The sequence below is a fragment of the Sabethes cyaneus genome, chromosome 1 (assembly GCF_943734655.1).
Source record: "Sabethes cyaneus chromosome 1, idSabCyanKW18_F2, whole genome shotgun sequence".
NCBI lineage: Eukaryota > Metazoa > Arthropoda > Insecta > Diptera > Culicidae > Sabethes > Sabethes cyaneus.
The window spans coordinates 172,101,003-172,116,079 of NC_071353.1; the positions used below are offsets into that span (position 1 = coordinate 172,101,003).

Below are 15,077 nucleotides of genomic sequence, written 5' to 3' on the forward strand. Positions count from 1 at the left end.
TTTTTCTATTCTTAATCTGTAAAAAAAAAAAAGAAATAAAGTGTACCTAATACAAATTTATTTATATAAATTATAAAGTGTAAAATATAAAGTGTCATTCAAGTTATTGTGTTATTGGCTGCCATCAAGCACTTTTTATTCCACACCTGCTCTTGGTGGTGCTACTGATACGTTTGTACGACGATTAATCGACACATATTTCACAATTTCTCTTAGCAATCAGCTGATGCGTTTGGGCAACTTTCATTCCACCCTTATTCCATCACTATTCCACACTTGCTCTCAGCAATGCTGCTGATTTGTTTGCGCCACGTTTATTCCATCCTTATTCCACTATTATTCCACACGTGCTTCCTGTAATACTGCTGATACGTTTGCGCAATGCTGATTCCCCTCTTATTCCACTTTTACTCCACAATTGCTCTTAGCTGATACGGTAGCTTTTAAGCGACCGGTATTCCACACCTGCTCTTAGCTGTGCTGCTGATACGTTTGCACAATGCCTATTCGACTCTCATTCCACACTTACATAACAACATGTAGATGTTGATTAGAAGCTAGGAAAAATGTGAGATATGACGTTTAAACAACACGTACTTCAGCAAATTCGCTCATTCAGCACCGGATGCTACCACACAACTCTTATTCGACACCTGCTCTTTTAAGTGCTGCCGTTTTGCTCCTTGGGGGGTGCCCCTTAAGCCCGATACTGTTCATAGTCATGCTTCACAGTGTTTTGGCCATAATGAAGAAGTTCAAGCATGAATTAAACTTGGAATATGGCTCTAGGATAACTATACCGTTGATTTTGGCCTACGCGGACGACCTTCTCTTCCTCTGCACCGATCCCACAGATATTGAACGAATCATTGACTTACTAACGCCGCTCTTAGCCTCTGTAGGTCTGGAAATAAACACACTGAAATCAAAGGTACTCATCAGAAACCCCTACGAGAAGGAAAAGAGAATCGCAGAGCCAGACAAAGTTCAGGAGTTCGGCAAATAAAAGCTGCTGGTAGTTTCTAACTTGAGATACTTAGGAGCCGCCATCACCAGAAACCATATGAGAAAGGAAAAGACTACGGAACGAATTAAAAAAGGCTACATAGCGTTCAACAACTTCCTGAAGAAACATAAAATCCGTTGGGAAGTGACGAAAAAACTATACAATACCCTTATAACCCCGGTCGTAACGTACTCCCTAGAATTTTCAACGATCTTAAAGAGAAACCGTAACTCACTAAGAAGGATGGAGAACACAATGTTAACCGTCCTTAAAACCTTAAGCAGTCAACACACTATAGTCAACACCGAGGAAGCAGAAATCCAAGTAGGCGAAGAGCCAAGAGACGAATGCCCACAGAACGGCGAGGTCAGTGTCTCGCAAGCAGAAGCCAGAAGCGATGCCGCACGCGAACTAGGTGGATACACCACAGAGAACAGATTAACAGGCTCGAAGGAAGTAATCGATTTTTTGTGTGTAAAATCTGTCGGTAGCGCCCTCCAGAAATAGTTTGCCAAACACATCAAAAATATCCATGTACCTTTATCAATATTTCTTTATGCTGGAGTTACATAGCAGCGATGGCAGCGACATCAAGATTTTGTTTGCCACTTAGGGCTCGAGGGGTGCTCTATTGAAGGATTACTCGTAGATTACAGAAAAACCTTTTACACACTTTTTGTTAATTACCTGGTAGTCTGTTCTCTGTGGATACACTATCCAGCTTTTTACGAGCCATAATGGCGGACGTGTTCGTAATATTTGAACAGCATTTTCGACAGTTCCCTAATACATCGCACGTTTTCTTTCCGTACATTCCTTTAGTTTTACCGTGAACACGCGGAAAGAAAACGTGCGATGTATTGGGGAAATGTCAAAAATGGTGTTCAAATATTACGAGCACGCCCGCCATTATGGCTCGTAAAAAGCTGGATAAACAACAAAATCCGAGTCGCTCGTTTGAACTTCTTACTTGTGGTCAGAAACACTTCGCATGGAATTCTGGGAAAAGCTTTCGACCATAGAGTGCCCGGCAAGAAGAAACAGCTGGCAGGCCATGCTACACCTGGAAAACCTGTGCCAAACAGGACATAGAGAGATCTGGTAGGTCGGTGCATTACTGGCAGGAGATGGCGCGAAACAGAGATGCAATAAAATTGGCAACGAAGAACCTTTTCCAACAACTCCAGGAATCGGATGACGATGACTACTTCAGCAACAACTCCGATAGCGAGAGCAGTGACGACGAAATGCGACTTTCGGAGTTCGAATGTGAGACTTTTGAAGGGTTCTAATTACATACAAACTCAGACTCCGCTCCAAGATGTTTACTCAGAATATACAACCTAAGTACAATGTGGTTTTGCTTTTTTTTTGTACCATAACCTTTGAATTTTTTGCTAACTCCGTTCTATTTTTCTTTTCTCTCCCATCACCGAGCCGTGATAGATACCGAGGACGCCAAAGCAGCCAGCCCAAGTACACTAGAACTAGAACGCAAAAGACAGACAGGAAGGAAGGAAGAGTACTGGAACAGATACAAATTTACAAAATAGGACCGGCAAACGGAGGTTAGTAGTGAAGACCTCTCCAGAGTTACGCTGTATAGCAGATATATCAGGTATGTAGATAAAGGTAGGGTATGTTTCCCCAACAGCATTTCGATAAGAGAACGGCATCTGTATCATCTATACGTTGCAATCTCAATCTGTTTTTATATTCATCACTATTCTCAGCTTTACCTCAGCTATCCACTCCTTTCCGATCTATCATCTCCCTACCTGGCATCGGCCCCAGGATTCACTCAATCAGCAAGATTATTATTCTGAGATGCCAAACCTCTCCCTCTGTCTTAGCGGAGCATGGAAGGTATAGATTTTTCTTACTGGCGACCTGGTCTTCTAGACCCCCTTATGCGTTAAAAAATAAAAATGAAAGTGGTTTGATTTTTTTGAAAAAATTGGGAGGTCGAGATCGTAAGCATCGATAAAATATTGATATATTTAGTGATGTCCGATTACTTCTCGATTAATCGAACTAATCGATTATCCGCTAAAATAATCGATTAATTTTTAATCGATTGCTTTATGCTCCGATTACTAGATAATCGATTAGCTGGCCAATTGATTATGCCGGATAATTTAAAATTTTATTGTTTGACAATTTCTTATAGATTTAATTTATAACAGTGGCAGGCGTTTAGCTACTAAATTAACCACACGCGATCAGTCAGTTAGTTGGTTTCGAGGTATGATCTAACAAACCAGTCGTCGTATGTTCAAATCTCGGCTAAGCGATGCTGCTAGATAGTCAGTAGGATTGTTGCACTAGCCCCGTAACTGTGCTGTACTCTAATAACCGGCTTTGAAATCTGGCGATACAGAGGGGTCAAGTCGTTTAAGCCCAAGGCTTTGCTTTTGATTAGCCAGTTTGCCCGTTGTAGGCCGGTTTAAATACCACGCTGAAGTCTGAAAACCAAACTAAACTTCATCTAGATACTAACCGTGCCACCGTCAAAAGATAATTTGAAATTTGTCAGTCTGTCAGACACGGAACTTTGTAAGGAATTTTTAGAAAATTGGGCAATTCCCTTCCTCTTTTTCTATACAAAAAACCAAAAAACGCGGAGTTGAATTTCATGAACTTTTGATGCTCGCCTGCTGAAAAAAGTGCTGAATTTATTGTTAATTTACGACTAGAGCAAGCTTAAACCAAAAACATCCCATCAAGAAGACTGGCAACTCTGCTAAAAGTCGAGCGACAGTAACAGCAATGCTATCTGCCGAGTTAAAGTTGAACTTTCACATACTAGTGCGTGTATATTAGAATATGGATGTACACAAACACGTATGCAATGCATTGCCATGCTCGCATACATATTTTCTCACCAATACATGTACACACAGCTTCAACTTTTGTCGGGAGGGGTGCGCTGTTCTTTCTGTTGCTCGACATTTGTATGGGCGCGACGAAGAGATGCCAGTCTTCTTGATGGAATGTTTTTGCTTAAACCTAGTCAGAAACGAATTTACTGTGGAAACTTTTGGATAAACTTACTCAGCTTAACCGACTACGCCTCGTGTCTACCAGATTTTATGCCCCATTTACACGTTCCTAGAAAAAATTGAAAATTACCAGTTTGGACCCCGATGGGACCGATAACGGAGTATTTAGATTGGGTCAAAATATGTTCAAATAACCATCCAACATCGTCTTAAAAATGCTGTGATTTCATTACAGGGACTGTAGGTTACAGAGGCGAAGAGGCATTCAAAATCCGCTAAATTTTGAATCAAAACGGAGAGTTACCTTTATTTGTGATGGTACTCTCTGTTTTATAGAAATCGATTGAACAACAATGGAGATAGAGCCGAAGGTGTAACTGCAAGTACCCTTATTTTTGGTGTCGAAGACGGAAAGGTTATAACCGACCCCCCGGCACGACGCCATTTTTCTATGACCGCAATCTAAAACGTCAAAACACTAGGCGGGAAATCATTTCATAGAAAATATATGGAGCGGCCATTGTTGTTTGGGGCCCAGCAACGAGGGGCCCATCAGTATGGGGGTACTGTCAAATCAAATGTGAGAGTGTATTGGTGACACCGGGCTGGTTATAACCAATCGATTATTTCGGTTAATCGATTATGTAGCGCCGATTAATCGATGTCGATGTTTGGCCGCCCAAAAAGTAATCGATTATTAACTAATCGATTAACTGGCAAAATCGGACATCACTAGATATATTGATAAATCGATAACATGGGTATCATTACTATATATTATCGCGATTATCGCCCATCCATCTGTCACAAATATGTTTGTGAGTTGTGACGGTTGTGACGTTTACGAGCTCGAATTTCCCTTGTTTTCCTTATGCGTTGTTTTTTTTTGGAATAGTTTTCGAGTGTTTACAGCAAGGTTTACAGGAAATAAGTAGGTAGTGGAAGTCTACTAAAATTAGATCAATAAATAAATATGTGCAAATAGCAATAGCTATTACTTTTAAAGAAGGTTAGTTTAAATTATTGCGGCTCAATTTAACGAAAAATGTTCTTAAACCCTTGATTTTGTTGCAGCTTTAACGAGTTGCAGAAATTCCATTAGCATTGATTGTAATAAAGAACTCTGAATGTACAGGTAGATTCAGATTCATAGTTGCTGCAATCTGCCAACTATTACCTACTAACAAAGCATAGGTAGTATCATGGCGTTGCACTATCGCCTACTGTGATAAAGAATTTCCAGCTAATTCCAGATTACTTTTGTAGTCATCTGGTCAAAAACTTTACAATTGTGGCGTGTGTAGAAAATCATTCAAACAAGCTGCAGTAAATAGCCTTCCAGCAGGGTTCGATTCTAAAACGTGCGGGAAAACCTCACAGATGGATGGCAGTCATGAAGATGAACAATCGGAGCTCACAATCTGTAAAACGGAAATAAATCTTGATGAGACACATGCATCAAGTATTCATACCGATGAGGAACCCTTCAAGAGCAGTAATTTGGAAGCCCACGAACCGGAGCACACAGAAAATTCGTTCACGTGCGACGTATGCGGCAAGAAGTTCAAACGTAAATCCAGCGTGAAAGTTCACATAGCGGCGGTGCACTCAAACAAACCACTGTTCAAATGTGATCTTTGCCCTAAAGAGTTCGCCTATAAAACAAGCTTACAAAGCCACATGGTAGTGCACAGCAATGTAAAACCGTTCGAGTGCAACATCTGCGACAAAAGATTTTGCAGTAGTTCCAAGCTCGCGACGCACACTCGCACCCATACCGGTGAAAAACCTCACGAGTGTGACGTGTGCGGGAAAGGGTTCGTTCAAAAAATTCAGCTTCGCACGCACCGGTTCGTCCATTCGAGCGAACGACCCTTCAAGTGCAAGTTATGTGAAAAAAGCTTCAGCTCACCGTTTTACCTTAGGGATCACGAGCGGAGATATCACGACACCCAACGCCAATGGTACAGCTGCGATGTGTGTGGAAAAATCTGTCCGACCGGCAAAGATCGTGAAATGCATGCGAAAGTTCACCGTGGTGAGGAACCGTACAAGTGTGCTACTTGCGGCAAAAACTTTGCCAGTTCCTCTTACTTGCAAGCCCATCAGAGGCGTCACACCGGGGAAGATCTGTGGAAGTGCGAGTACTGCGAAAGGGAGTTTCTGTTCAAAAACGTTTTGCGGCGCCACATGGAAATACACAAAACCCTGCCCACGGGTCAGCGTTGGCGCAATGCATGTGACATTTGCGGTAAAACATTCGTCCGCGAAGCGGGCTTGCAAAGTCACATGGCAGCCCACACGGGGGAGGCATCGTTCGACTGCAACATTTGCGATAAGGCTTTTGTGCGCAAGATAGACTACAAACGGCATATGGTGGAGCACGGGTTCGGACTGTCGCACCAGTGCAGCATCTGCGGGAAGGTATTTCTCTCCCATCACAGTCTGGAGGTTCACAGTCGCATGCACACCGGTGAAAAACCCTTCACCTGTGACGTGTGTGGAAAGGCCTTCGGCCACAAGCACACCCGAGACCGGCACGTGCTGCAGCATAACTTTCAAACGTTCTGAAAAACAACGAGCAAATGTGGGCGAAGGAAATGTTAAGACTGTGCATAATAAATTGAATAAATGTTATGTAAAATAAATATAAATAATAAATTCGACTAAAAGATCACAATGTTCTGTTAAAAATAGGGCCCCTGAATTTGCATTTTGAGAAAACAATTTTTGGGTAAAAATATTTAACGGTGTAATTTACACACCGTATTACATTTCTGAAGGGCTTCAGTTTGACACAAGTGGAAGTAAAACCGGGCACGCGGTCCAAAAAAAAGTAAAAAGTCGCAAAACGTAAACATTTACGCACTATTCTTTCCTATTTCTACACTTTTTAAGTTTTTCCTGGAAGGTAATTTAACTTCAATTCCATCAAACCGGGGTCTGACCGGTACTGATTCCGAGCAAATTCTTTCAGGACATGGCCTCTGGAGCTGCCGCTGGTGCCACCGTAAACGCTGCCCGTTCGTTGAAGATTTTCGTCGGTAACATCCCCTGGACGGTCGGCCATCACGAGTTGCGTAACTACTTCGGTCAGTTCGGGAAGGTGTCCTGGGCACAGGTGATCTTCGATCGGCAGACCGGCCTATCCAAGGGGTACGGTTTTGTGTTTTTCCAAAAGTCGACGGCGTTGGAAAATCTGCGCCAGAAGCAGAAACACGTTCTCGAACAGGGACCGATTTTCTTCCAGGAAACGGATTAGTTAGAGAGGGGTGTGTTGCCGGGGCGGGGGATTTGAGTAGTGCGTGCAGTAGCTGTAGTTTTGTTAGGTTTAATAATGTCCGACTTAGAGGATATGGGGGAAGTTGATTTGGTGGAGGAGGAGTTCACACAAGCGACCAAATTTATCGAACGCAATCACGATCGGTTTGAGCAGAAGGATTTGCTGAAGTTCTATGGCTTTTACAAGCAAGCCACGGTGGGAAAGTGCAACGTTTCGAAGCCGGGTGTTTTCAATATGACTGGGCGGACCAAATGGTCCGCTTGGAACGAGTTGGGTGATTTGGCGAAGGAGGAAGCAATCAAGGGATACGTTCGAAAATTAACAGAATTGATACCGGATTGGGATCAATCCTCGGAACGGGAGAATGATATTCATGCACAGAAAGGCTCCTGGGTTTCCGTTTCCAGTCATGCAATACTGGAAGAAGATAATGAGCTGCTTGCGCGAGGTGAAATATCGATCGTTGATTTTATCAAAGAAGGAAACCTGGAAGCAGTCCAAGAAAACCTAGCTTCCGCTAGCTCGGTGATAAACGAACTGGACGAAGACGGACTGGGCTTGATTCATTGGGCGGCTGATCGGGGGAATGTTAACATTCTGCGTCTGCTGCTCCAGGAGCCCGGCATTAAGATCGACCTGAAGGATTGCGGCGGACAAACGGCGCTGCACTATGCTGCCAGCTGTGGCAATCGGGATTGCGTTCGGTTGCTGTTGGACAGAGGGGCCGACCGGAGTCTGCTGGATGATGAAGGAGAATCCTGCTTGGATGTTGCGTTTGATGAAGAAATTAAAAAAATGCTAATGTGAACGTGAATGATCCTAATTATTTTTTTCCTTAGATGACAAACTAACAGTGGTCTTTAGCCGAGATGGATTCATCTATTATTTTTTGCGTCTTCCATTCGTATGTTTAGGGGAAAATGTAACACATTCTCGGTCTCTCTCTTGGATTTTTTTCGACTCTGGAACTGTTTCGTTGTATTCTTTCTTGGACTGTTGCTTGGATTTTTTTGGCCTCTGTTTTGAAACTTAGTTTTTTCTTAGACAAATTCTTAGAAACTCTTTTGAATTCTTTCCTGGACTGTTTTAAGACTTTCTTGGACTCCTTCAAGAGACCGTATTCTTCTATTTCTGAAGCTCTTGTTAAAACCTTCTTGAACATTTTTGTGGATTCTTTCTTTTGCTATTTTTTGGAACTTTTTTTGGACTCATGCTAACGCTCTTTTCGTGTTCTTCTTTAGCCTTCCCTGGAGTCTTTTTCGGATCATGTCTTGGACTATTTCTGGGACTATCTGAACTTTTTCATGGACTCTTTTGTGAACTCCCTCAGAGTCTTCCTTGAACTAATTCATGAAGTCTTTTTCTGAATTTTTCTTTGACTCTTGGACTTTGGGCTTCTGAATTCTCAGACCATATCGTTTTCTGAGAGTCTCGAATTGTTGGACTCTTGAATTTTTGAACTCCCGGACTTTTGGACCTTTGAATTCGAAATGGTGCGTTTTTCGACTCTCGGATTTATGGTCTGCCAGATTCTTCAATTTTTGAGTATTCAGATCGTCGAATTTTCTTACATTCTTGGACTGTTGACTCTTGGACAGGGCTTGAAAAGGGATCGCAAGTTGAATGTGGCTGCGTGAATGACTACGCTTTTCGCATTCAAGTTGTGCTTTTTGAACGATCATTTGACTGTTTTTCGAATCCACCCAACATATATTCTTACCCAGTAATTAGCTATACAACGGTTGAATAAGCTGCTATTCAACAAACATGTTTTTTGGGCAGCCAATCTGCCGCTTGCGCTGCTGCCGTTTTATATTTCATGCGGCCTCTCAGGAAAAACCAATCCAGCTTTTTACGAGCCATAATGGCGGACGTGTTCGTAATATTTGAACAGCATTTTCGACAGTTCCCTAATACATCGCACGTTTTCTTTCCGTACATTCCTTTAGTTTTACCGTGAACACGCGGAAAGAAAACGTGCGATGTATTGGGGAAATGTCAAAAATGGTGTTCAAATATTACGAGCACGCCCGCCATTATGGCTCGTAAAAAGCTGGATAGTCGCTCTCCCGCTTTGCGCGTTCATATCGAAGAATGTAAACTGCAAACTGACTAGAAGCATAAGATCTTTTTGTTTCTCTTTTTGTCTCTAAATCGGCACCTCACAGTAACAGTTTATCACCCGAAGTCGGTCCAACGCAAGCAAAATGTTCGTTTGTATTGGACGGAGTCCGACCGACTTCTTCCACGCACATGTAGTAGTTGTTTTTTTTTTGTGGTATTGAATCATACGATTTGGGCTTCAAATGGTGAGTTGACAACCTGGAAGGAGCGTCACACACAGCTGTGGTCCTCACAAGCTCCTGTCTCACGCCTCCACGAGTCATATGATACTAAATGCGGTGTAGCTTGGGCAATGTTGTCAATCTGACAATAGCGAAGTGAGGAGGTGCGACGCGAATACTGGCGCGGTAACCATAGCATGGCGGTAGAGGAAATGCTTCGTCAAACAAGAGCGTCTGTTCACCAAGGGGGTGCGGCTCAAATAGCGTCTGTTCTCCATGTTAGGGGCGGCTGATTATTATACTCGTCCTCGTGCCAGCAGGGACTCTAAACAGTGCTGTGCACGATGGTCCTCCGGCGAGACGGGGGGTTAGGGGCAGGCCCAACAAGCCGCCCTGGAAAACAAAATGTTACCAACAACGAAGAAGAAAATAGGGATCGGAACAATCGGCGTCGACCCACGCGACGAAATAAGGACTACGATTGGAAACTCGGGACGTGGAATTGCAAATCGCTCGGCTTCCCGGGTTGCGATAGGATAATCTATGATGACCTACATCCCCGAAACTTCGAAGTCGTAGCACTGCAGGAACTTTGCTGGACAGGACAGAAGGTATGGAAAAGCGAGCATCGAGCGGCTACTTTCTACCAGAGCTGTGGCATTACCAACGAGCTGGGAACCGGCTTTATAGTACTGGGAAATATGCGCCAGCGTGTGATTGGTTGGCAACCGATCAACGCAAGGATGTGCAAGTTGAGGATTAAGGGCCGTTTCTTCAATTACAGTATCATCAATGTGCATTGCCCACACGAAGGGAGACCCGATGACGAGAAGGAGGCGTTCTACGCGCAGCTGGAGCAGGTGTATGATGGCTGTCCGCGACGGGACGTGAACGGGACCGGACGATGCGTAAATTTTGCAGCTTCCCGCGGTATAGCAGTCCGAAGTATCTTCTTCCCCCGCAAAGATATCCACAAGGCCACCTGGAGATCACCAGACCAACGAATAGAAAACCAAATTGATCGTAATCTAATCGACGGTAAATTATTCTCTGATGTTATAAACGTTCGCACCTACCACAGTGCGAATATAGATTCGGACCATTTCCTAGTTGCAGTCTGCATGCGCTCAAAACTCTCGACGATGTATAACACGCGTCGAAGTCGTACGCCGCGACCCAACATCGAGCAGCTATGAGATACCGGAGTTGCCCAGGAATACGCGCGGCAGCTGGAAGCAGCGCTACCAACGGAAGAGCAACTTGGCGCAGCAACTCTTGAAGATGGTTGGAAAGACATTAAGACCGCCATCGGTAGTACTGCTCTAGCGGCACTAGGTACAATGAACCGAACTGAAATAACGATTGGTTCGACGGCGAATGCGAGCAATTAGTGCAGGAGAAGAATGCAACACCGTACGAGGCCGATATGTGTCGGGACTCAGACGATACTCTTCTCACGAACAAACGTGAGGTGATCGAGAGGTGGAAGCAGTATTATGACGAGCACCTTAACAGCGATGTAGCTGAACATGAAGGTGACGATATGGCAACAGATCTTGGAGCACGTGCAGAAAACGACAGCCCCCGACCTCCAGGAGGTAGCAGAAGAGATCGGTCGGCTGAAGAACAATAAAGCGGCTGGGGCTGATCAGCTACCCGGCGAGCTGCTGAAATACAGTGGGAACACACTGGCTAGAGCGCTGCACTGGGTCATTGTCAAGATTTGGGAGGATGAGCTACTACCGGAGGAGTGGACGGAAGGCATCGTGTGTCCGATCTACAAAAAGGGCGACAAGTTGGGTTGTTGTAATTACCTCGCAATCACACTGTTTAACGCCGCCTACAAGGTACTCTCCGTCGGTTTTCACCATTTTAAAAGGACTTCGTGGGCAATATCGGGATTTATGGGTGCCCGTGCCACCACGGATCAGATTTTCGTGCTTCGGCAAGTGTTGCAGAAATGTCGCGAATGCAATCGCTCCCCCATTCAGTGGCCCAACACCGGAAGGACAAAAACTTTATAAAATAATTGTAATAGCCTAATTAACAAATAATTTTTATAAAACAAAAAACAAAATAAGCAACACAACTATTTGCTATAGAGTAAAGATGATTGAAAGTTCTTTCTTCCACTAAGCGCAGATGAATTACGTTCATTTTATGTTGCGAGACCCATTCACCGTGTCAGTAGCAAATGTTTCCTAGATGATTCAGGGCGAGACGGATTCAGACCGCGAGTGTACGCCGGTGACACACCGTCGGAAGCGCCGACCACTTCTATTAAAGTGCATGCATTTTCCTAGGTGTACTGACTAGTAGGTATTATCCCTTAGTTAAGTCCGAACGAGCGGCAGCGAGTAAGGACAGTATGTACCCAACGTTTGTGCAGGTTGAAGACCGTGAATATTTTCGACCGAATGTGATGTTCAACCGAATATGGTATTTTTGCTTCGACCTTTTGTGATTCAGCCATTCGTGATTCGGCCATTAGATATATTATGCCATTTGTAATTTCGGCCATTTGTGTTTCGGCCATTTGTGATTCATCCGTTTATGTTTCGGTCATTCGTAGGTAATCCGCAGAAAGATTTCTGCATTTTTCCAGTTTTTTTCCACAAAAGTTTTCTTCCAGAAACACAAAATAGAAGTAAACGAATCTAACCCCTGAGAATCTGAAAGTCGGAAAGTCGAACAGTTTGGAAGTTGAACAATCCGTAAGTCGTACGATCTGAAAGTCGTACAATTTGAAAGTTGGGCATTCACATAGTCGAACAATTAGACAGTTTGATAGACCGTCCGTCGCGGTCTGAAAGTCGGACTGTCTGAAAATCGTCCATTCTGGAAGTTAGACAGTCTGAAAGTTGGATAGACTAAAAGTCAGACAGTCGGACAGTCTGAGAACCGAAAACTCTTAAAGTCAGACAGTCTGACGGTCGGGTAGCGTGACAGTCATACAGAGTTGGTGAAGGTTGGACAGCCCAAAAATCGAATTGTCTAAACGTCGAAGAGTCTGAAAGTCGGACATTGCGAAATGCCCGACTTTCAAAAAATCGGAGAAATCTGAAGGAGCCTGAAAATTGGAGAGTATGAATGACAGATACTATCAATGTCAGACAGTCTGAAAATAAAGCAGTTTGAAAGTCGGGCAGTCTTAATGTTGAACGGTCATTTATTCATCGATTCGGCGTACGACAAGATCGATCGAGATCAGCTATGGCAGATTATGCACTACTACGGATTTCCGGATAAAATAACGCGATTGGTCAAGGCGACGATGGATCGAATGATGTGTGTTGTTCGAGTATCAGAGGCAGTCTCGAGTCCCTTTGAATCTCGAAGAGGGTTACGGCAAGGTTCGACGGGCTTTCATGTTCGCTGTTCAACAACGCTTTGGAGGGTGTGAAATAAAGAGCGGATTCATTTAGACGGTGATGAAATCGAGATGGTAGAAGAGTTCGTGTATCTGGACTCACTGGTTACCGCAGACAACGACACCAGCAGAGAAATACAAAGACGCATTATGGCAGGCAATCGTGCCTACTTTATACTCCGTAGGACGCTGCGATCGAACAAAATTCGCCACCGCACGAAGTTAACAATCTACAAGACGCTGATTAGACCGGTAGTCTTTTACGGCCATGAGGCATGGCCTATGCTCGTGGAGGACCAACGCGCCCTTAGTGTTTTCGAACGGAAGGTGTTGCGCTCCATCTACGGCGGAGTGCAGATGGAAGACGGAACGTGGAGGAGGCGACCCAAGCAGCACTTGCAACATCTTCCATGTGGCTATTAAGTCTTGTTTAAATTGCAAAAAACTTCACCGGTTACAGTATTGAAACACGCAACAAATAAGCAACTTCATGTTATTAATATGTTGGATTCAGGTTATCCAATACTTATACTGGCTGTCACAAATATATTAGTCTATATTTAGTAACATGAAATTTCATCGCAACATCGTGTTATTATAATGCCATTGCTAAACAATAATGTCACATGATGTTGCATCATGCTGATTACGGCATATTGTTAAATAAAATGTAACCAAACAAATACAACCAATGTAACATCATATTCCGCACATATTTTTATGAAAAAATATTTTTCAACGAAGGAATGTTTTTATTTCAACAATAATTACACGAACATTCATCAGGAATCCATGGCATTTATTAAAATATTATTTGATTACAGTATCTAGTTCGATTTTACACCGCATTTTTCCATCGTAAACGAATTCTTAATCTGGCTGGGTTAATTCTTTAAACTTGAAAATTAATAAATTAATAACTTTCACGAGGCGCATCAAATAATACAAAGCAAAATTATATTTTGCACGATAAATTTTGAATGGCATGGAGATTAGCTCATAATAGGCCCAAAAAACTAAAGTCGCATTAAGGATATTAATGTAAATAATATTCGTCTTAGAGCCCAGAGAGGAAATCCCGGTTCCCGCTAAACATAATTCGTGATGAAGTTGCTCATAATTGTTTGGTTTTTGTGCGAGGAAAAAAGAGAAAAAAGTATTTTTGTTTTTGTTTTCACGCAAGTTTTGACAACGCGGTATAGGATTTCGTGGGAGTGCGAACAGGCTTAAAATCTCTTTTAGTATCGTAGTCGCTAATGGATAGATAACGCGCATTGATGTTCCATAAAACATCTGTGTAACAATTGGTTGCATATAGGCTCCACCTCTTGCGCTTTTTCAATCACATAACAGTTCGATAAAGGTAACTGATGCGAACTTTTACCATATTTGAATGTTTCAATTATAGTTGCGTAATCCTTCATGCAATAAATGGTGCTGCTTGGGGAATGAACCATGAATTGCATCAGCTGCTTAGGGAACCACCCATCGCTCACACCGCAAAAATTGGTCGCCTGCGATGGACTGGGCATGTCGTGAAGATGTTGGACGACTGCCCGGTTAAAAAAGTTCTCAATAACGATCCGACTGGAACGAGACGGCGCAAGATGGATCGATCAAGTGGAAGGCGACCTGCGGACCCTACGTAGACTACGTGGCTGGCGAATTGCGGCCATGGACCGAGTGGAATGGAGACGACGTAAGTGTCAATGGATCCATTAGTTCTTAGATCGTCAGATTCTTGGACTCTCGTATTCTTGAACTTCTTTTTGGACTTGCAGATTCAGGATATCTTGGTTTCTTGGCTCGCAGATTCTCAGATTCTTGGACTCGGGTTTTTGAACTCTCGCGTTCTTGGATCTGTGATTTTTCAGATCGTCAGATTCTTTCTGGCCTCTTGGATCTTTGAGTTCTGAGATAGTCGGATTCTTGGCTCACAGATTCTTGGACTCTTGAATTCTTGGCTTTCAGTATCTTAACCTAAAGAATTCTTGGACTCGGACTTTTAGATTCTTGAACTCGCGAACTCATAAACTCTCGGATTCTTGGGCTCTTAGTTTCTTGAACGAGAGTCCAAAAGTTGAAAAATCCGAGAGCCTAGAAATTCAGATTCGAGGAATCTGACTATCTC

The 15,077-nt window shown here is 43.3% G+C and overlaps 2 protein-coding genes across 2 annotated transcripts; both read left to right on the plus strand.

Annotated features, from left to right (window-relative positions):
* Window positions 1–5,388: 5,388 nt before the first annotated feature.
* On the plus strand, window positions 5,389–6,610 carry LOC128732440 (zinc finger protein 431-like). The gene has a single exon (XM_053825689.1). It carries the CDS (start codon window positions 5,389–5,391, stop codon window positions 6,577–6,579), a length of 1,191 nt encoding a protein of 396 aa, XP_053681664.1. The 3' UTR covers window positions 6,580–6,610.
* A 620-nt stretch (window positions 6,611–7,230) lies between these two features.
* Window positions 7,231–8,098, plus strand: LOC128741313 (acyl-CoA-binding domain-containing protein 6-like). Its single transcript, XM_053837048.1, has one exon. The coding sequence runs from the start codon at window positions 7,346–7,348 to the stop codon at window positions 8,096–8,098; it is 753 nt and encodes a 250-aa protein (XP_053693023.1). The 5' UTR covers window positions 7,231–7,345.
* The last annotated feature ends 6,979 nt before the right edge of the window (window positions 8,099–15,077 follow it).

Coding starts and splice junctions, on each gene's coding strand:
- LOC128741313 (XM_053837048.1), top strand. CDS start 7,346: ATGTCCGACTTAGAGGATATGGGGGAAGTTGATTTGGTGGAGGAGGAG.
- LOC128732440 (XM_053825689.1), top strand. CDS start 5,389: ATGGATGGCAGTCATGAAGATGAACAATCGGAGCTCACAATCTGTAAA.